Below are 20,623 nucleotides of genomic sequence, written 5' to 3' on the forward strand. Positions count from 1 at the left end.
CACCCGTGGAGTTTGGGGATCCACACCCTGGCCCCCCCAGGTCCAGCCTGGAGCGGGTTGGCCCGGCTGGGACGGGGTCTCTGCCACGTACCAAAACGCAGCCGTGGGGAACCGGCTTCGGGGTTGGGGTCCCTCTCCCAAATCTGTGCTTGCCCCTCGCCTCCGCCGTCCCCACGCCAGCTCCATCACCCCTTCCCAGGCTGCTCCTCACCATTTTCCCCCTTCCTGCCCCAGCAATTTTATAATCCTTTCACGCCTGAGTCAGCCGGAAAGAGAAAAAGCAACTTACCTCCAGCCAGGGCTGCTGGGGACCTCGGGTCCCTCCAGGCACGGAGCTGGCCAGGGCTGGAAGCAGGGCCTGGAACCGGGGCTACTTGCCCAGGGTGGCTTCTGTGGCTGGTATTTAACTTGTAGGAAAGCCACTGGGCAGAAACAGGGAGCTTTGCGGCCAGGGCTCGCCCAGACTGGGCTCACCCAGACTGGGCTTTCTGCTGGTGCTTAAGAACCGGGCACGTGGAACAAGGAGCACGAGGGGTTTGGGGTCTGGCAGGAGCCCGGCGGGCAATTTCCAAAGCTCCTTTTTAATGCCTGGTGGCACACGGAGCCCCTCGGACACGTTCCAGCCCGTGGAGCAGGGACAAGCTTCCCGTCACCTTGGGGCTCCTGGGATTTTTCGGGGAAAACTCATCCTTTGTCAGTGGAAAGTAAAGCCGTGGCTCTGTGAGCGGCGTCCCGCGGCGTGGAAGGGGCTGACGTGGGAGCTAAACCCTCCGGCTTTTGTTCCCCCCCCCTCCCCGGTCAAGCCGTGGGCAGCGACCTCCTGAAATCCGCTGCCGTGAGCGGCTCGGGGTGTGCGGCACTTCCAAAACTTGTCCTTTCAGAGAGAACTGCCCCAAAGTAGGAGCTGCTGCTTTTCGAGAAAATATTCCTTCGGTGCGAACAAGTCTGGAAAGAAGGGAATTGTAATGGAGATAAAATTTTTCCAGTATTCCCAAGGAAGAGCAGAAATGAAAAATAAAATAGCTTTTTAATAAAAAAAAAAAAAATCTTTAATTTGGACTCTTCCCTGGTATAACTCTTCCCTGCTTCTGGCTTTCAGCAACTATTATTTCTGTGGTTAAACACTTTGTTTTCCTTAAAGACTTTTTGGTTTCTATTTATCTCTTATAAAAAAAAAAGGAAAATTAGGAAGCCTTGTTGCCGTTTCTTGGACATTTCTAAACTTGCAGCGTTTGGGGCCGGAGGGGACAACGGCAATATGGGCTGTCGCCTCTTTTAGCCACAGCTTGGGGGATTTTCAGGGTTATTTCTGCCACGAGCCCCCCCGGCGGGCACCGGTTGCAGCTGGTGTTTAATTCTGCTTCTTGTCCACCAGTAACTGGCCCTTTGGACCAGTTTCCCCAGTCTCTTTCCTCCCCAGCCGCGTTGTTTTGTTTTGTTTGGTTTTTTTTCTAATTTTTCCTGGAGACTTTTTCCTGACGGCTCTTCTCCCCGCTTCCCTCCCAGATGCCAAAGGGACGATCCGGGAGATCGTGCTCCCCAAGGGCCTGGACCTGGACCGGCCCAAGCGGACGCGAACGTCCTTCACGGCGGAGCAGCTCTATCGCCTGGAGCTGGAATTCCAGCGCTGCCAGTACGTGGTGGGCAGGGAGCGGACGGAGCTAGCGCGCCAGCTCAACCTCTCCGAGACCCAGGTAAGGCTCCTCCGCCGTGGGGACGTCCCCGGAGCCTCGTGGCGTGGCCACATGCAGCCCCGCGATGGCCACCGGCGTGGTGAGGGCGGCGGGGGGGGGGGCGCAGAGAATTGGGGGTGGGTGAGAGCTGTCCTGGAGGGCACCCCCCATACGCGGGTGGAGGTGCTGGCCGGTGGCGAGCCAGGGGACGCGTGCGTGGTGCTGCGGGCAGTGGCTCTCCCCCATCCCTTTGTTGTGAATTTGGGGGTTTAGGCGGGGTTTAAGGGTTTGGGGGGGCGAGGGGCAGCCGTGAGTGGGGTCCGCAGGGACCCCCGTGGCCGCTGCGCTGCTTCCCTGTGGGCAGCATTCCCCCGGTTCCCCCCCTCCACCGGCAAAGTGGGAGCAGGAAAGAGCAGGGGGTGTCGGCGAGGAGCCAAGGTCCTTCTGGCAGCACCCACGGGTCCAGGCAGGCGAGCGGGGGGGGCGGCATCATGGGGGGTGCTGTCGGGATAGGGCTGTGCATGAGCTGGATGGATCCTGCACCCCGCCGCTCGCCCCCCGCCGCCCTTCTCCACAGCCTCCATGGCTTCGCTCTCCCACTCCCAACAGGGTGGGGGGACTGTCCCCACAGACCGGGGGACCCCCCGAGCTGCGGTGAGGTCTGGGCAGCTCTTCTCCACACCCCCACACCCCCCCCCCCCACCCCCATGCCCTGTGTGGGGCTTCGCTGGTGGGGAGGAATTCAGGATTTTCCCAGAGCTGGGCTGCGCGGACACGGCCCGGGTTATTTGGGAGTTGGTGTTGATGTCTGCTAAGCAAAAAGTGCGTTTGATGGGGTCGTGATGGTTTCAGCTGGGAAATTTATACAGAAATAGTAAAAATAATAAACTTAATGAAGACTGTAGTGTAAAACAGCACAGCTGGGAGTTACAGAAAAACCCCGTCAGCCCAGCCTGCCGCATCTCTGACCACTAAAAGGCGCGTTTGGAGGCAGCTACGTGGTTTCATTGATTCAGATAGGAAATAATTTCTATTTTTCCAAACCTTTTGTGAAAAAAAACCAGCCAGGCCCCGGCTCCAGGCTCCTCCTTGTGCCGAGGGGGTCTGGTTTTGGGGAGCCCCTGCTGCTCCGTGGTGCTTCCACACGCGCTGCGCGGTCCTGCGAGGGGGGAGCAGAGCCTCGGCGTGTAAAAAACAGTTGCTCTTGGCTCTTTTGGTGGCAGAACAGGGTTGGGTTTTTTTGGTGAGGAGCAGGTTTCTATCTGCGAGATCCGTGTGAGGAGGTGCTGGCGTGCCGCGGGTTCTAAAAGTTTTGGGGGGGTTCTTGGTGAGCTGGGCGCTGTGTGGGGGTGTCCCTCTTCCCGGGCTCCCCGCTGAAGCCCTGGTCCCAGTGTCACCTCCCTGGAGCTGGGGGGGACACGGGTGGCCTTGGCCTTGGCTGTGCCACGCTGAGGGATGAGCTTGGGGGAGCGCGGGGCTGAGCGGGGGGCTGGCTGCCACAGCCGGGGGCCGGGAGGGCGCAGGCTCTCCGTAGGGATTCATTTTTGCTTATTTACCGCTTGCTTGGTGTCTCACTGCTGCCTTCATCACTCAGTGAGAGAGTTCACACCCCGTAGGCCACGGCTGTCTCTTCTCTCCTCCTCTCCCTCCTGCATCCTCTTTTTCCCATCTCTCTCCTTCATCTCTGTCTTTTTTAATCCCTTTCTGTGGTTTTTCACAGCGTTTCCTTCCCTGCAGCAAACTCCCAGTTGTACCTTCCTGGCTCCCCCGCTGCCACCTGTCCCTCCCCAGCCACCACCCTGCCCAGGGGGGGCATTGCCAGGCTCCGTGCCCAGCTCCCTCCTCTCATTACCGGGGTGCAGGTCCCCCCGGGTCGTGGTTTCAGGCTCTGTGCACACTCAGGCATCATCCCCCCGTCCCGCTCTCTCGCCATTCGTGGCCAGGAGATTCCCCCTGGGTCATTGCGAGAGCTGGTGGCCACAGGGTTTTCCAGGAACCCTTCGATCTTTAGGGTATCGCCTGGCTCTGTGCAGCGTGTGGGTCCGCTCGGGATGTGGCCTGGAGGCTGGATAGTCACCACGGCCACTCCTGGTCCACCCGGCCCCTCTGTGCCCGTCACCTCAGGGACAAATCCAGCATTTTCAACAATCAGCTTATTTTTGGTACTTTTGGTCATTTTTTCCTCCCAGTGTTACCCAGGAGCAGATCCCAGGACTTAGTTCACGGTAAAATTGCTCCATCTAATGTTTTGTCGGAGGGTTCCCAACCGGCAGCATCTCGTGGCTCTTTCTGGGCTGATTTGGTGGTTGGGCTGGTGGGACGGATCCTTTCCATCCCCTCGCTGGATTATATCTCCGTTTCAAGATTAGGAAACCTCCCCCCTCGCCAGCTGCTCCCGGCTTTGCTCTCTGCCAGGACCCCTGGATGCGGTGGGACCCCACGTCCCACCCCAGGAGGGGAGAGCAAAGTGGGGAGGGGAACACGAAGGAAGGGGCAGCCCAGGAGGGTTTTTTTGTGCCTGTGATGGTTCAAGGGGGGGAAGAATGATTCGCCTCCGCTCCGCTGTGAGGAGAAGAGTGGTGCAAACAGCGTGATGAGATGGGAAGAGACACGATGTCATCGCAGCTGGAGAGCTGCAACCCAGGGTCCCCGTAAGTGGGTCCGCTGAATCAGGCTGAGAAATCCTGCTGGAGGAAAAAAAAAACCCAACAACCCCAAACCCCTCTTTTAGGCTCTTATTTTACTTTCCCGGCATCTGATCCTGGTTTTTGGCAGTGTTAGAGGCCGGGAGGCTACCGCTCCCCTGAACAACCCGGAATGACCCAAGGGATCTTCTTGCTTTCTTGTCTCTGGCCCCTGCCCCAGGGAGGGGGGATCACTCGGGGTAAATGGGGGGTCACCCAGAGGAGAGGGGGGCTCGCCCAGGCTCTGGCACGTGCCACCGACCTCGCCGTCCCTCCGGAGCCAGCCCCGCGCCTTGTCCCCGTGTCCGGCGCGGCTCAGCCGGGCCTGCCGTGCTGAAGGGACACGGCGGGGGGGGGAGTTCCGGAGCCACCCACGCTCAGGTGAGGATGAGGAGGGCGCTTCCACCTGCCCTGGCTCTCTCCAGCCCGGGGAATTCACCTTGTCCCCCCCCCAGGGAGCCACGTCCCTGTTCTGCCTCGCCGGGAGCTGCTCAGGCTTCAGCCCCTTTGTGCTTTTTTTCTAATTAATCCATGGATGTGGTTAGCATTAAATGAGTTTAATTAGCCTGTAGAATATTTTTATTAACTTGTCAAGCGGCTGCTGCATCCCCGCTGAGCTCTCACCTCCTGGGCTGCCCAAACCCCCCCACCCCCAGCACAGCGCCCCCCAAATCCAGCTCTGAGCCGGCAGCATCCCGCATCCCCGCAGCTGGATTTCTCCAAGCAACGCATCCCCAGGCGTTATTAGGGGAAAAGTGCCCCTTTTTTGTGCCGTTAAGGGTTAGAAAAAGGTGGAGAGGCAGAAGGGCCGCGGGGGGATGGCGGAGGGAGGATAATTCCCACAAATCCCCCGTCAGGATGGGCTGGGCTGTCCGAGGGGATTTGCCTGGGCCAGGAGGCTTTGCCCTGTGGGTCAGGAGTTCAGTGCCAGGCTCAGGCTGGGGTGACCTGGGGTATTTGCCAGCTCTCCCTGCCCTCGTTAGAGCGAGGGCGGACGGAGAAGCCATGCTCACGTCTAACAGGGGCCCCTTTTTGTGAGGGCCGGGACACCCAGGAGGTCAGGACGGGGCTGGTTGTTCCCCACGCAGCTCCGAGCTTTGTCCCTCTGCTCAGAGGTAGCTCAGCCCATCCCAAAGGTGGGAGCGTTGGGGGACAGGGGTGTCCCCAGTCGCGGAGGCCGTGCCCGGGAGCGTTTTCCCCCCTCTCAGACTCACGCACCTCCAGGTTGAGCCTCCGGGCTCCTCGGCTCCCACATCCTCCTCGGGACAAACTCCTACAGCTCTGTCAGTGCCGGTGATACCCCCTGAGCACCCTGAGCTTTCAGGGCTGTGATTCCCCCCCCTGCCCCGACGTGGAGCAAAACATATGTGAGAAAGCAGCTGAGCCAGGGAAGGGGCGGGAAGGTCTATTTATAGCCCGGCAATTAAGGTGATGCCGTTAAAAATTCATCGCACCTCAAGTCATTGACAACTATCAGTCCCTGCAGCCAGAGAGCACCGAAACGAGGGTCGGTGCCGGGAGAATCGCAGGAAAGTTGGGGTCTTGGGGGGGGGGGGGGGGGTGTGAGAGCTGGGGGGCGGTGCTGGGAGCTGTGGCTGGGGCTTCCCCAGGGCACCAGAGGTGGGGAACGCACCCCTCATCCTTGGGGCCTCCACAGTCCTCAGGGTACGGGGAAGCTGAATTTTCAAAGCTTTGTTGGAAAATCCCTTTTCTAGACCGTGTAGAAAATAGGGGTGTCATAGCCAAGTGTGTTCTTTTCTGAGGAGGCCTCTCTCCATCCCTCCATCCTTCTCTCCATCCCTCCATCCTTCTCTCCATCCCTCCATCCTTCTCTCCATCCCTCCATCCTTCTCTCCATCCCTCCACCCCCTCTCCACCACTCTCTGCCACGCACAGGAAAACATTCTCTAATGTTTCCTGGGGTTCGTGTTGCCTCCACACTGCCATGTCCGTGGCCTCGCTGTTTCGTGCTGCGGGTGCTCACCCTGACCCTTCTCCCATGGGTAACTGCCGTGTGGGGAATATTTTCTCCCCTCTGCTTGGGGAAGCGGGTTGGGGGGCCCCATCCTAATGCAGCCCGGATTGTGGGGTGCTCCTCTCCGACCCTCTGGGACGCTTTTTCTGGATGGGTTGAACTAACCAACGCAGCAGAAGGGTGCCCTGTTTTCCTGCCCTATTTTCCTGGAGCGGTTCTCTGCCAGATTGGGCCTGACCCCCCCCTCTTCCAGGGACCTGGGGGGCCCAGGGGCCATGGGGATGGTGGGATGGGGAGGTGGGCAGCAGGGGCAAGTGTCGTGACCCACCGCTGCTGCTAAAACCCGGGGTGCCAGGGCTGTTCCGAGCAGCCTGAGCCGTCCCGTATTTAACAACTCCCAGGGTGGATCTGAGATGCTGAAGGTTTCTGGCCAGGAGGGGAGGAGGTTCTGGGGGTCCTGGTGCAGGATGTGGCCACTGGAGGTGCCCAGGGCCATGCTGGGAGAAACTGGGCATCTCCAGTAGCTTCTGGGTCCCCTTCCCACACGCCAGCCCGTAAAGCTGTTCATGTGGACCAGCTAATCCCGTCCCCTCCCCGCGGCAGGGGCACGTGGTGGGGTTTACCCCGCGGCCACGGGGCCCTGGGCTGGTGGCGAGAAATCTGTGTCATAACCAGGTACCACGGAGAGGCAGGACCAGGCTGGCACAGCCCGGCCCCAGCCCCCTGCCTTCCTTAAAAATGCACGTTTTTGGTGTTTTGCTTCCCAAAACACAGTGGGGAGCTGGGGAGGTGGGTTCAGGCAGCGAGCGCCGGCTTCTTGGTGGGGGATTGGAAAATGTTAGGAAAGGAGCAGCTCTTCTCAGCGGGGAACAAGGGCACCCTCTGGAGTTAGGGGTTTTCTACGGGGGAGCTGCTCCTGGGGTGAAGTAGATAACCCAAAATATCTGGGTACCTCTGTGGTTTCCCGAGCTCGGCTGGTGTTAGGCAAAATGGCTCGTGCGAGTAAAAGTGAAAAAATTAATTGAGATTTTTATCGTTAAGCGTTTTCAAGGGGAAACGCCCGCACGGTGAAAAACAATTTCAGGATTTGCGACTGAAAATTTCAGCTGGAAATGTTGCGAGAGGGCTGGGCGTTTCCAGGGCGATCTCTTCCTCAGCGTACTCCGTAAGGGAAATTATTTCCTAAAAATGACGGTTTCTGATGGAAATCGGCTCTGGTGACAGTTTTGGATCCAGCTCCGATGCTGGGGCAGGAGCCCTAGATGCGATGGTCCCGCCGCCCACCCACCCGCACTCCCCGGCCAGGTGCTCCCACCTCCCCAGCGATATTTTATTTTCCACTGGGAAACGGGAGGAAACACCACATCCACGCGGATATTTTCATCTTGGTGTCGTGGGAGGGGATGTGACCACGGTGACAGCGCTGCTGTGCCACCTGGATCCCCCCCCGGCCACCCAAATTGGGTGCCAGTGGCCCAAAGGTCATGGGGGGCTCTGCTGTGGGTGACAGCACCCGGCACCCCCGCGCCGCAGCGGTCCTGGGCAAATCCTGCCAGGTGTTGGGTGGCCGGGGAGGGCTGCCCAGTGCCGGGGGTGTCTCCCACCCCCAGGCAGCACTTTCTGATACCCCAATAAGTGGGGGAAATCATCTGTCAGCCTTCGCCAGCAGCTCTGAGGAGACGAGGAGCCCAGCCCCGTCCCTCCCTGCTCCGTCATCTCGCTGCCAAAAGGGCCCAGGAGCACCCGGGAGGTGCCGGGAAGCAGAAAATATTCTGAATTTTGGAGCAAAAGCAGGCCGAGGGCACGCTTCTGGCGGGAGGTGTGGCCCAGCGGCGGGGCGAGGGGCTGCTCTGGGGACGGGGGCACAGTGGCTCGGCGTCGGCTGTCCTTGGCGCGGCTGGAAACGTGGCCCCGAGCGCATCTCCCCTGGGCTGTGGAGGAGGGTTTTTGGGGATGGCACAGCCGGGGTGGCCCCAGACGTTATCGGGGTGCTGAGGAGCTGGAGGAGAAGCCGAGGGGCGAGTTCATCCCCATTCCCGGGTGGCCGGGGAGAGGCGGCTGGGTCACGCAGCCACCGCGCCGTTACGAAACCTCAGGCCGCTTTGGGCAACGAGCCCACCGGCTTACGCAACGCCGGGGCCCTCAATGGCCCCACGAGCCTCGGGATGGAGGGAGCAGGAGGAGGAGGAAGGGTCACCGGGGTGCCACGGGGCGTCGGCGGTGCGGTGGGCTGGCTCCCACCTTCGCCCGTGCCGCGGCGGGTGCTGGCTGATGGTGTCAAGGAGCTAATCCCGGGGTGGAAAATGGGCCTGGGCCGGAGCTATGAATAGTCGCTGATGGGCGACGTGCCGGAGGTGCGCACGGCGCGGGACGCGTGACGGCGGCACCGGGGTCAGCGCCGGGGCAGGGCTGCCAAATCATAAACACCGTGAAAAAACCCAACTGGCGTGTGCCCCCCGTGCAGGTGCTGGGGTGCGGGGCTCCTGCTTGGACGAGCATGAGGATGGGCCCTTTTGGCCGCCGAGCGTGGGGAGGCCGAGGGGGTCGGGTGTTTTGGGGGGCGGTGGGGGTTTAATGAGCAGGTGGGCTGTGGCCAGGGGGGCAGGGATGGGGGCTGCGGGCTCCCGCCGGTAAACTGGGATGGCCCAGGAGCCACGTCCCACCGCTGCTGGGCCACGAGCCGGCAAAATGCATCGGTTGGGCGCAGGAGGATGTGAAAAATAAGAGCTAGAGAAGAAGGGAGGGCAATTCCCAGCGCCCGTGGCCGCATCCTGCTCCGCAGGGACGGGAGCGGGGAGCGCGCTGGGATGGAGGAGTGGAGCAGGGGCAGAGCCAGGTGGTTACTGGGCTGATCCCGGTGATGGGTTCCCTCTCCGGAGTGCGCGGGGAGCTCGGCTGAGGGTCTCCGTCGGGATTAACCGCTTGGAAATAATTTGTTTTGTAGCTGGGAGGTGTTGGGTGGAGGACGAGGGGGGGGGGGAGCAGCGTCCCAGTGCCCGGCAGCGGCGGCGGGTCGGGCTCCTGGAGCTGGGGCCTGCGGGGTGAATCCTTCCCCCGGGGAGGGAAACCACGCGCCGAGCGAACCCCGGTGGGTGCGGCTGTGGGACCCCCGGCAGCTCCTTCAGTCGCGTGGCGGGCACTGGGGGGGCGTGTGTGCTTAAAATAAAGCAATCTGAGATAACGGGTTAAAAATGCAAATGAATAGAATAGAATAGAATAGAATAGAATAGAATAGAATAGAATAGACCAAAATAAAACAGAATAATAGAAAATAAATTAAAATAAAATAAAATATACTAAACCAGAATGGAATGGAATAAATAGACTGAACCAAACCAAAATGAAACAGAATAATAGAAAAATAAATTAAAATAAAATAAACCAAAATAGAATAGAATAGAATAGAATGAAAGAAAATGAACTAAACCAAAATAAAACAGAATAATAGAAAAATAAATTAAATTAAATTAAAGTAAATGAAAGTAAATGAAAGTAAATTAAAATAAATTAAAATAAACCAGAATAGAATAGAATAGAATAGAATAGAATAGAATGAATAAACCAAAATAAAACAGAATAGTAGAAAATAAAATAGAATAAATGAAAATAAAACAAAACAAAATAAAATAGAATAACATAAAATAAAATTTAAAATGAAATAACATAAAATAACCCCCTAGCTGCCCGAGTCAGACAGCGACGGGACCCGGAGGTGGCTCAGCCGGGGGGGTGCAGGGCCTCCCGCCGGGCTCTCCGGGGGCTCCATGTCCCGCTCCCGGGTTTCGAGGCCGGCCGGTGGCCCCGGGGCCACTCCCGCTGCCCTGGAAGCCTCCTGGGAGCGGCAGGAATTGCGGATTTTTCTTCCTGGCAGAGATCAGGGCAGCGTCTGCGCTCTCCTCGCCCCTCTCCTCAGGGGGCTCGCGCCGTGGTGGGCAGCGTTGCCTTTGGTGCTGCTCTGTGCGAGCAGGGCAGGAACGGGCCAGGGGAAACTTTTTTGGGGAAGAAGGAAAAAGATAAATATTTATATAATAATAAATATATTTTATATATATATTAAAAAATATATTCAACCTTTACGTCCGTGCTCCAGAGCCACTGCACTGCACTGCCAGCTGCCCTGAGACCCTTCTCCCGGCAGCCTGGGATTTGTTGGCTCTGATTCCTCTTTCTCTCCCTCCCTGTAAAAGGGAACGTGGTGGGAACCTCCCGCAGCGCCACGGCTGCACCCTGCAATCCCGGGGCTCAGCCCTCCCCTGTGCCACCGGGTACCAAAGGGGTGAGAGGCTCTGTGGTGCCACGGGGGAGGTGGCAGGGGACGGGCTCTGGCTGGTTTTCGCACCTCGCACTGGGAAGCACCCCCTGACACGGGCGGGCAGCGGGTTTCAACCTTCCAAATTGCTTTTCCACCCAACAGGCAGTTGAGGTCTCTTGGCCATTGCTAGCTGGACACCACGTCCAGCCTCTCCACCAGCAAGGAAAGGGTTGACCTTGCTCCAAGCAATAGGTACCTTCAGCTTCTGATGTGGTGAAGAAGAAAATCTTGTGTGGGAGACAGCGAAAGGGTGTCTGGGTGCTGTTTTGTTGTACGCTGAGGGCTGTTGTAATGAGTTCTGAAGGCTTTGGGTGACCTGCCAGTCTGGGACAAGCTGTTACGGCACTGGGGTTATCTCCTTCCCTTTCTGCTGGTTGTTATTGCAGTTCATGCTCTGGTAGCACCTACGGGTCCTGGGGGAGGTGGGACCCACCACGCTCTGGTAGCACCTACAGGTCCTGGGGGAGGTGGGACCCACCATGCTCTGGTAGCACCTATGGGTCCTGGGGGAGGTGGGATCCACCACGCTCAGGACTCAGACACCGAAGCAGAAACGCTGCTGTCCCCAAGGAACATATTTCCGTGCAGGGTTGGGCAGAAGACAGAGGGGTGAGAGGTACCAGCATCCCATTTGGTTGGTGTCGGAGGTGGGAACTGCCCAAGGCCCAACTTTTGGACCTTCTCTTGCACCTATAACGTGGCAGGCTTAGACCTCCGTAAGTCTTTGAGGAAGGAACATGCTTTTTGAACCCTCTGGTTAGAGTCTCGGCTGCGGAAGCCACCTCTCCTCCAGAACCACCGCGGTGCTGCCTTTAGACGTCTCACATTGGCCAAGCCCCACTGCTCTCAGGGCTCGACGCGTTCGTGCCATTATCAGAGCGGGGAACACATGGTGACGTGACCACATCTGTCACGCGTGACCCAAAACCTGCAAGTTCAAGGTGGGTGGTGGTGGCGGGAGATCTGCAGCCCCCTTGTCCCTCCCTGGTGAGCACACACATGGCTGGTGGACGGGATGAGATCTCCACCCTGGATTTTTTATGGAAACATCCAGCCTAGGACAGAGCAGATTCTCCTGCTTGATTTTCATGCTGCAGGACCTAGAGAAGTCATGTGCTTCCAAGCTCAAATGGTCTTGAAAGACCTTTCTGATCAGCTCGTAGGACTTTCCTCCTCACTCTCGTTGACCCAGGACACATCTTTCAGGAAAACCAGACAGCTCAGTGCCATGGCGAGCGCACTCCTGCCCTGGGAACGGTGCTCCAGGGTGAGTCTCTGCATGGTCCACCGGCACCATCTCCACCGAGTCTGCCCAGGGATCACATCCTACCTCTGCCCACTCTGCTGAGAAGCCCCTGGCTCTTACCAGTCCCTCTCCTGCGGCAGAGACGGAGCAAAGCAGAGTCTCCAGATCCAGAAAAACATAAGGGGTTTTGTCCTGAGATCCCTCCAGCTGGTCACTTCCCTTACGGCAGGGTGGACACTAGACCTGACCACTGCACTTGGTTGGATACCCAGCGCCAAGACGCCATCTTCAAACATTTATACACCTGCAGATCGTGCTCATCCTCACACATCCAGCGTCGGGCCGTTTCCTGCGTGCCGCATCTCCCAGGGCTTTCAGAGACGCCTCCTCCCCGTCCCTCTGAGAGTCACCGTCCTTGTCTGGTGCACGCATGACCTCTTCGGTGACATCCCAACGCATGCTGTCATCTCTCTGTCTGCATCCAGGCTTGGCCTGACTGGTCTGGCATGTGTGGTCCTGGATCCCACAGCCCCCAGGCAGCCGCCAGGAGCTGTGGGCTCTTCCCAGGATGCCTTCGGGGCCAGGGGAGGCTTCTCCCTCCCTGGCATGCTCCCCCCCGCTGTCCCCCAGAGTTGACATGTCTGGGAATTGGCCTTTCCCTCCGTTCCTAGGGAACAGGTGTCCTTGGTCTCACTTTCTTCTTCACCCCCTGAGTCTGGCGGGAACTGGAGGGGGCTGGTTTCCTCCCACAGCCAAACAAAATATTGCGCACAGGGCTACCTTACCTCCTCCATAGGTGCTGGAGATGTGGTGCCCACCGGGGATGGGCCAGCGTGGTCCTCCCTGCCCTTCCTCCAGGCCAGACGAGGGATCCTCGCCATGTCACAGGCACGCACCAGTTCATCCAGTAACTTGGACGAGAAAGAAAAACGCTTCTTTAGAGAAGGAAATGAAACCGATCTCGTCAAAGCAGACTTTGGCAAAGCACTTGCTGATGGGGCATTGCGGATGGAACCGGAGCAAAAGATGAGTAGGGAACTGGCGTTAAACTGTAATCGAGGGGAGATGGAGGAGGATATTGCTGAGAGACGAAGGATCAAGGCTGGAGGGAAATTACTCATGGACTTGTCAAGGGCTGCATCTGGCTGAGCTTATTTACATCTCCAGTGATAGGAACTCGGGGCTTGATCATAATGGAGGATGAAAAGGACATGGATCTACTAATTAATGACAAGCTGTATATGAACTTTAGCCATGAAGGCAGATGTGATCCTGCTCATCTGATATGTGGCTGGTGCAGATGGGGAAGAGCTCGTCTGGTCTACAAGGCACAAGAAAACCTTATTTAGCCTGGCACCTTCAGCTTGGGTCATGGTGTTCAGGCATGATGGGCGCAGAGAGGAACCGCAGAGGTGGGGCGAGGACGGGGGAACCTCCTGCAGGAGGATCAGATGTAGAATGAAGGCAGGAGGGCTACAGAAAACATCTATATAGACCTATAAATGGAGGTGCAGTCATCGCTGAGGGCATCGGCCAACCCTTGTGAGGGCGTCAGAGTGGAGGATGTCCAACTGGGAGTGAGGAGGTGCTGTGATGGTCTCCCAGCAGCAGCAGTGAGAAGGAGGAACCCAGCAGGTCCTCCTTCCTGTAGACCATATTGCCACCCTTTCCCAGCTGAACCCCATGTTGAGATGTTTGAGACCGGTGTCACCTCCACCCTTTCTCCCTCCTTCCCTTTAGCATTTCCCCCCACGTCCCCAGTGGTGTGGAACTGGGTTTCAGCACCAGAAATTCCTCCTCCTCATCAATACATGCTTCAATTTATATCGAGCTATTTATTGGGCTTGCCCAGCTCTCTTGCCGTTAATTGTTGGTGTTCAGCTGCCCCTGGGAGGTTCCTCCCCAGCTGCCCAAGGCGAAGCAGAAGCACAGAACAAAAGCCAAAACACCCAGGAAAAATGAGCTGCCATGGGAAACCGGAGGCAGAATCCAACCGACCTCTGGAGACCCCGGCCCTTTGCTTTTATTGAGCTGCATTTGTTTTTCATGACCTGTAGAAGACAACCAGAACGTAAGAGCTGACCTGAGGGGACACCAGGGCTGAGGAGCTTCTCTCTACTGGTGGCTAGTGGTGGATGAGTAGAGAAAACACTCTTTGGGGGGTAGAGTGGTGCTGCCCTTGCCATGTCTTTCCAGCTGCCGGCGTGTCGGGGAGCACTCACCACAAGGAGGTACTCAGATCATCATGGTACGTCTTGATAAATCTGTTCTCCTGCATTTTTTGGGGGGTCCCTTCTGCAGCCCTCTTGCATTTTGGCTTCCGGGGTGCCCTGTGGCAGGGTCTAACACTGTCTGTGCTGCCCAGAGAGGCTCTGCCTCCTCCCTTGCTCGGCTTCCCAGCCACTCCCTGGTGACCACACCTGATGTCTCCTAGTCCTTAGGAACCCCCCGACTCCCTGAGGCTGTTCCTCTTGGGGAACGTGCTGCACCTGTCTCTTCCCTTGGGGCTTGGACCTTCCTTCTGCAGATGCTCGGATGTCTCTGCTTGCACTGGCCCAGGTTGTCAGGAGAGGTGGTTGATGCCCCATCCCTGAGAACATTCAGGGTTGGGTTGGACGGGGCTCTGAGCAACCTGATCTCGTTGAAGATGTCCCTAGCCATGGCAGCGGGTTGGACTAGATGACCTTCAAAGGTCCCTTCCAACCCAACCCATTCTGTGATTCTATGGTTTAGTGGTGGACTTGGCAGTGTTTGGTTAATGGTTGGCCTCGATGATCTTCAAGCTCTTTTCCAGCCTCAATGATTCTATGATTTGATGATTCTATGAAATCCCTGTGCAGCCTTGGAGGGTCTCCGAGACCCACCAGCATCTCAGGGTTACGTGGAGGCGATGTGCTCGAACCGGGAGGGCGCAGGAGAGAGGGGGAGGAAAGCTGGTGGTAGGTTCCCAGCCCTGGAGCCTCGGCAGTGGGCTCAGATGGACACTGGGTTTGGGTTGGGCTTGGTGGGAGCGGGGCTCTGGAGCCCCCTGGTTTGGGGTTCAGGGATGGAGAAGGTTGTCAGCCGGCAGGATGGGCTCCAACACATCCCTCCAGCTCCGTCCTCCCCAGCCCAGCCTGGCAAGGCCGGGACTGGGCTGCTGCACCCAGGAAAGGCCAGGAGATGCTGGGCCTGATCTGTGGGTGGTGGGTGTGGGAAAGGTGGGTGCTGGGGCACCCTCCCTGCAGAGGGGACAAGGACCCTGCTGCCACCTCCCGCTCCGCACCTGCCTGGGCTGGGAAACGTGGCTTGTGGGCAGCTCCTGGGCACTTCATGTCCATCCTCAAGGACATAAACACGCTGATGGGGGTTTTCTCAGCTTTTGAGCTTCAGGAGTTGGCTGCCTGGGGGATGCTTTGAGTGGAGAGCGCTGGGGCTGTGCGTTTCTGTATGGATCTTCATTAAGCCGTCACTAACGACATGGGGTTGTCCCTTTCGGCCCCGCCGCTGGCGCTTTGGGGCTCTGCGCTCCCCAGAATTCAGCACTTCAAGGAGGTCCCGGCCAGAAAAAGCTGGTGGGCTGCTAATTCTGCGTCAGGTCACTGTAGCCTGGGACATGGGACCGGGAGAGCACACAGCCCAAACAGGGACGTTCTCAAGAGCTCCCATGTGGGACCCTGTGGGTGAGGGGGGGTAGGACGTGGGCTGGCAGCAGCCCATGGTCCTAAAATTTGGCTGTGGGGTATTAGCCCCGTGGTGCTGGTGTCCCCCATTCGCCTGGCAGCCCCTCTCGCCGCTCCTCCCCGAACATCCCCAGCCTACAGCCGACTTTGCCCAGACGTCAGCTCCACTATTATGTCCTCGGAAAGGGGCCCGGGGGGGCCGAGACCTCCTCCACCCCCACGCTCCATTAGCTCTGTACTGTGGGTCTATTGTGCCAGGGGACGCGTGAGGGCTGTGTCAGTGAGCGACTGTCCTGCCCCAACGAGTTTCCGATGACTCGGATGAGCTTGAGACCCGCTGGCCCCGGAGCAGACGGGGACAAAGCCTGTGCTGATGTGCTGGGGTTCACTCCCGGGGTCCCAGCCAGCGCCCGACTCATCCGCTCCCGTCTGCCAACGCTCTAATCCGAGTGTCTTCCCATCCGTCTCCTTCCCTCACCTCCATGTCCGTCCGTCTGTCTGTCCCTCATGCCTCTCTCTGTCTCTCTTTCTGCCTCTCCTACCCCTCTGCTCTGCCAGGGAGGGACAGAAGCGGGGGGGCTGCTCTCTCTCCCAGGGGGTGTGGGAGCAGCTGCAGGGGGACGGGGACCGGGTCCACATCCCACCCGGGTGAGTCAGGTGCAGTTTTGGGGGGGGGGGTGGGGGGTGTGTGTCCCACGGGGCCTCAGCCTGGACTCGCTCCTTACTTTGGCCAGAGGCAGGTTGGGGTGGGGGTGGGGGGGATGTCCCCAGCTGGGTTCGGGCACAGAAGCGGGTTTGTGCCCAGAGATCCAGGGCCACCAGCAGCCACCCTGTCCCCCAGCGTGTTCCCTTGCACCGCAGCAAGGCCAGGGCCCCTCCACCCTGCCCCATGGCTTAGCCTGGCGAGAGTAGGGTTGGCAGGGGGAGGGACACAAATGTGGGTTTGACAACCATCACAGAGGAGAATCTAGCACGTCCTGTAGCTCAGCAGCCCCGGGAGAGCCAGCTCAGGGCAGGGCCGGGGTGGCTCAGCCCCAGGATCTGGGCTCTGGGCTCCCATCTTTGGGCTCCCATCCCCAGGATCCCACACCTGGGATCTTATTCCCAGGCTCCCATCCTTGGGCTCCCCATTCCCAGGATTCCATCCCCAGGATCCCATCCTTGGATTCCCACCCCCAGGATCCCACATCCAGGATCCCATTCCTGAGCTCCCATCCTTGGGTTCCCATCCCCAGGATCCCACACCCGGGATCCTATTCCCAGGCTCCCATCCTTGGGCTCCCATTCCCAGGATCCCATTCCCAGGATCCCATCCCCAGGATCCCATCCTTGGACTCCCACCCCCAGGATCCCATTCCTGAGCTCCCATCCTTGGGCTCCCATTCCTGGGATTCCATCCCCAGGATCCCAACCCTGGGCTCCCATCCTTGGGCTCCCATTCCCAGGATTCCATTCCCAAGATCCCATCCCTGGGCTCCCATCCTTGGGCTTCCATCCCTGGGCTCCCATTCCCTGGCTCCCATCCCTGGGCTCCCATCCCGCTCCCTCCTGGCACCTGCAGGAATTTGCCCTTTTTCCCTGGAAGCGGCAGGCGGGAGCGACGTCTCCGCAGTCCCTGTGGCGGGGGATGGATCTCGCTTGGGCGTTTATTTTAATACGTCTCTCTCTCGTATCTCTCACTCTCTCCTGGTTCTCGCCTCTCTCTCCCCGGCCCCCCCTGCGCTCTCTTTCTGTCCGTGCCTTTCTGTCCCCCCTTACCCCGTCCCCCCGCTCCCCCCCCGCCTCCCTCAGGTCAAGGTCTGGTTCCAGAACCGCCGCACCAAGCAGAAGAAGGACCAGAGCAGGGACTCTGAGAAACGCTCCACCGCCACCTCCGAGTCCTTCGCCACCTGCAACATCCTCCGGCTGCTGGAGCAAGGCCGGCTCCTCTCCGTCCCGGCCCCCCCAGCCTCCTCTCTCCCACCTCCAACCCCATCGCCAGCCCCACGGGTGACGGATCCGCTTTGGCCACCCCAAGAACCACCTCCCCCGGGCTGGGCGGCGGGAGCAGCCCCCCAGGGCCTGGAGCCTTCAGCCTGCAGGTTCCTTCTCTCGCTTCATCGTCCTCCTCCTCCTCCTCCTCACCCAGGCTGCCGGCCGCCCCGCTGTGTTTTGGGGGGCCGCTCCTGGGCAGCCTGCACGACCTCCCGGGCGCTTACGGACTGGGCACTTCTGCTTTTGAGCCTTACACGCGGCTGGAAAGGAAAGACAATTCTATACCCAGCAAGAAACCAAGCCCTTAAATCAAAATGTGTGTCAAAAAGTGTTCCCCCACCTCCATCCCCCACGGCCCCCCCGCGGCCCCCCATGCCCTGCACTGGGGTTTGATTTGGCAAATGGGATGTGGAAGAGCGTTCGCCACGCCGGTACGGCCCTAGGGGACACCCGGCAACTTCTCACCCCTGGGGTGATGCTGAACCCCAACACACCTTGGCGGGGGGTGTCCCCGTGTCCCCAGCGTTGTCCCGTCCCTCCCTGACGCCACGTCCCCGCTCCAGGTATCGCCCGTTCAGGGTCTGGAAGATGATGCTGTGGGGGGTGTTGGGGGGTGCTGGTGCCCCGTGGTGCCTCTTACAGGTGGGACCACAGAGCCTGGTCCCTCTCGGCTACCGACCCCTCCGGGGTCACCGCCGAAGCTCCGGGGAGCAGGGAGGGCACCCCGAAAGGGAGAGTGCAGGGCAGCGCCGGGCTTGTCCCTGGGCAAGCGTCGTGCCTCAGTTTCCCCACCTGCGAAGGGCTCGGTGTTTGTCACGGAGCATCCTGGTGGCTCTGGGGTCTGGGTCCCCTGTACTGCGGGGGGGACACTGCTGCTCCTCTGGAATGCTTGTCCCGGGGCTGAGGCGGGGTGGGGAGGTCTGGGGGGGGTCCGACAGTGCCGGTGATGTCTCCATCCCCCACTACATCACTGGTCCCTGCTCCTGAGACGTCCCCACAACCACAAACCACCATCCCCGACCCTGTTCTGATGCTGTGTGTCCCCCCCCACCCCGACGAACCACCAGGGACACTGGAGGAGCTTCTGACTGCCCTGGGGGGGCCATGGGGAGCTGGGGCCGGGCCCCCATCCTGTCCCCCCCAGCAGGGAAACCCCACCGAGGGGGATGCGGACATGTGGGCACTGGGATCTGTCCCACTGGGTCGGGTCAGGCCACAGGGGCTCTTTGCCATCAGTGGGAGCCCGAAGCCCCTCAGCCCCATCCTGGGGTGCTGGGTGCTGAGCACTGGCCTACCAGCACCCCCCCTTCTTGCTCCCCTCACCCTGCAGAACCAGGGTCCAGCCATGGGAGGTGCTGAGCACCCGCTGCCTGAGCACCCTCAGGCAGCCTCAGCTGCTCTTCCCACCTCAGCACCCTGAGGGTGACGATGGGCAGGATTCGGCCTCAGGTGTGCGGTGCCGGGGCCGTTCTCAGGCAGGACACGGCTTGGGGATGTTGGGGATGTGTGTGGGGTGGGGGGAACGAGCTCCATGGGGTGGCAAAAACAAGAGGGGCATCGCATGAGGTGGCCCTTGGGGGAAGGGGCAGCCTGGCCCCGCAGGCACCTGCTGGGCAGAGTCTGGCCCTTCTGTGGTGTGAGCACCTCGGCAGGACGCTCTGGTGGCACCGCCTTGTTGGGGTACCCTGTGGTGGCATCCCCTTGGCCATCACCTTGGCAGGATGCTCTGGTGGCATCACCTTGTTGGGGTTCCCGGTGGTGGCATCACCTTGGCCATCACCTTGGCAGGATGCTCTATGGTGTCATCGCCTTGGCAGGGTCCCCTGTGGTGGCACCACCTTGGCCATCGCCTTGGCAGGACACTCTGGTGGCACCACCTTATCAGGGTACCCTGTGGTAGCACCACCTTGGCCATCACCTTGGCAGGACACTCTGGTAGCACCACCTCGGCAGGATGCTCTACGGTGGCATCACCTTGTCGGGGTCCCCTGTGGTGGCACCACCTTGTTGGGGTCCCCTGTGGTGGCACCACCTTGGCAGGATGCTCTATGGTGGCACCACCTTGTCGGGGTCCCCTCTGGTGGCATCACCTTATCGGGGTACCCTGTGGTGGCATCCCCTTGGCCACCACCTTGGCAGGATGCTCTATGGTGGCACCGCCTTATCAGGGTCCCCTGAGGTGGCACGTCCCTGGAAGCCACCCTGCAGGGACACACTCAGCTGTGGCAGGAGCAGGGTGATGCCCTGAGCCCCCTCACAGTGCCCAGGAGCTGCCATGGGGCTCATTCCCCCCCCCCCACCCCCGCACACCCCCAAACCAGGGGCGGCTCCTGCATCCTCCCACTGTGGTTTAATGGATAATAACGATAATTACCACTGTGCGACCCCCCAGGCTGGCCCGGGCGAGCATCTCTGCGTGGGCTGTGCCCCCCCCCCCCCGCTCTGTAGGGACCGGTCCCTAAGGGGGACACAGCCCGCGTGTCCCCAGGATTTTGCAGGGAAATATTTAAAATAAATGATTTTATGGAAAGGTTTCGGTGATTTTTATTTTTCCTTTCAATCGAGTCGTTCTGTGAAATAGGACTGATCGCTCTCCTCACGCCTGGAGCGCTTTGGGCGAGCGAGCCCTCAGGACTCCGCCGAGCTCGGGGAGGGGGGTGTCAGCCCCCCCCAGCTCCAGGTGGGAAGCTGAGGCAGAGTTCACCCAGGGCTGCAGAAAGCAGGGACAGAGTTTGGGGCGCGGGGAGTTGCTCCCCTCTCCCAGCCCTGCTCAGCCCACGGCCCCCTCCCCGAATGTGGCTCCTCCTGGGGTGCTCAAACCCCCCCGACGCCGTGTTTGAGCGACGCGCTGGATTTCTGACAGGACGATGCCCTTCTCTCCCCCCCCCCGCCCCCCATCACTTAATTTATATTTATTATCGTCCTCCTTCATCCTCCCCCAGGCTGCCAACGTGGCGGTTAAAGACGGCGAGCAGCAGCAGGCAGAGCAGGCAGCAACGGGGTGTTGCCCCCCCGAGTTGGGGGGAATCCTGCCTGCAAACCCCCCCAGCCCCAGGACTCCGATTTTCCCTCTTCCCCCCAGAATTTCCAGAGGTTA

The 20,623-nt window shown here is 59.6% G+C and overlaps 1 protein-coding gene across 1 annotated transcript in view; it reads left to right on the top strand.

Annotated features, from left to right (window-relative positions):
* Positions 1-20,623, top strand: part of ATP6V1B1 (ATPase H+ transporting V1 subunit B1) — a 47,262-nt gene that overhangs the window by 11,569 nt on the left and 15,070 nt on the right. Inside the window, exon 4 of the mRNA XM_074824917.1 lies at positions 1,507-1,694. Within this exon, the coding sequence (XP_074681018.1) occupies positions 1,507-1,694 (188 nt within the window). The remainder of the gene's footprint in view (positions 1-1,506; positions 1,695-20,623) is intronic.

Source organism: Strix aluco, chromosome 4 (genome assembly GCF_031877795.1).
Source record: "Strix aluco isolate bStrAlu1 chromosome 4, bStrAlu1.hap1, whole genome shotgun sequence".
Lineage (NCBI taxonomy): Eukaryota > Metazoa > Chordata > Aves > Strigiformes > Strigidae > Strix > Strix aluco.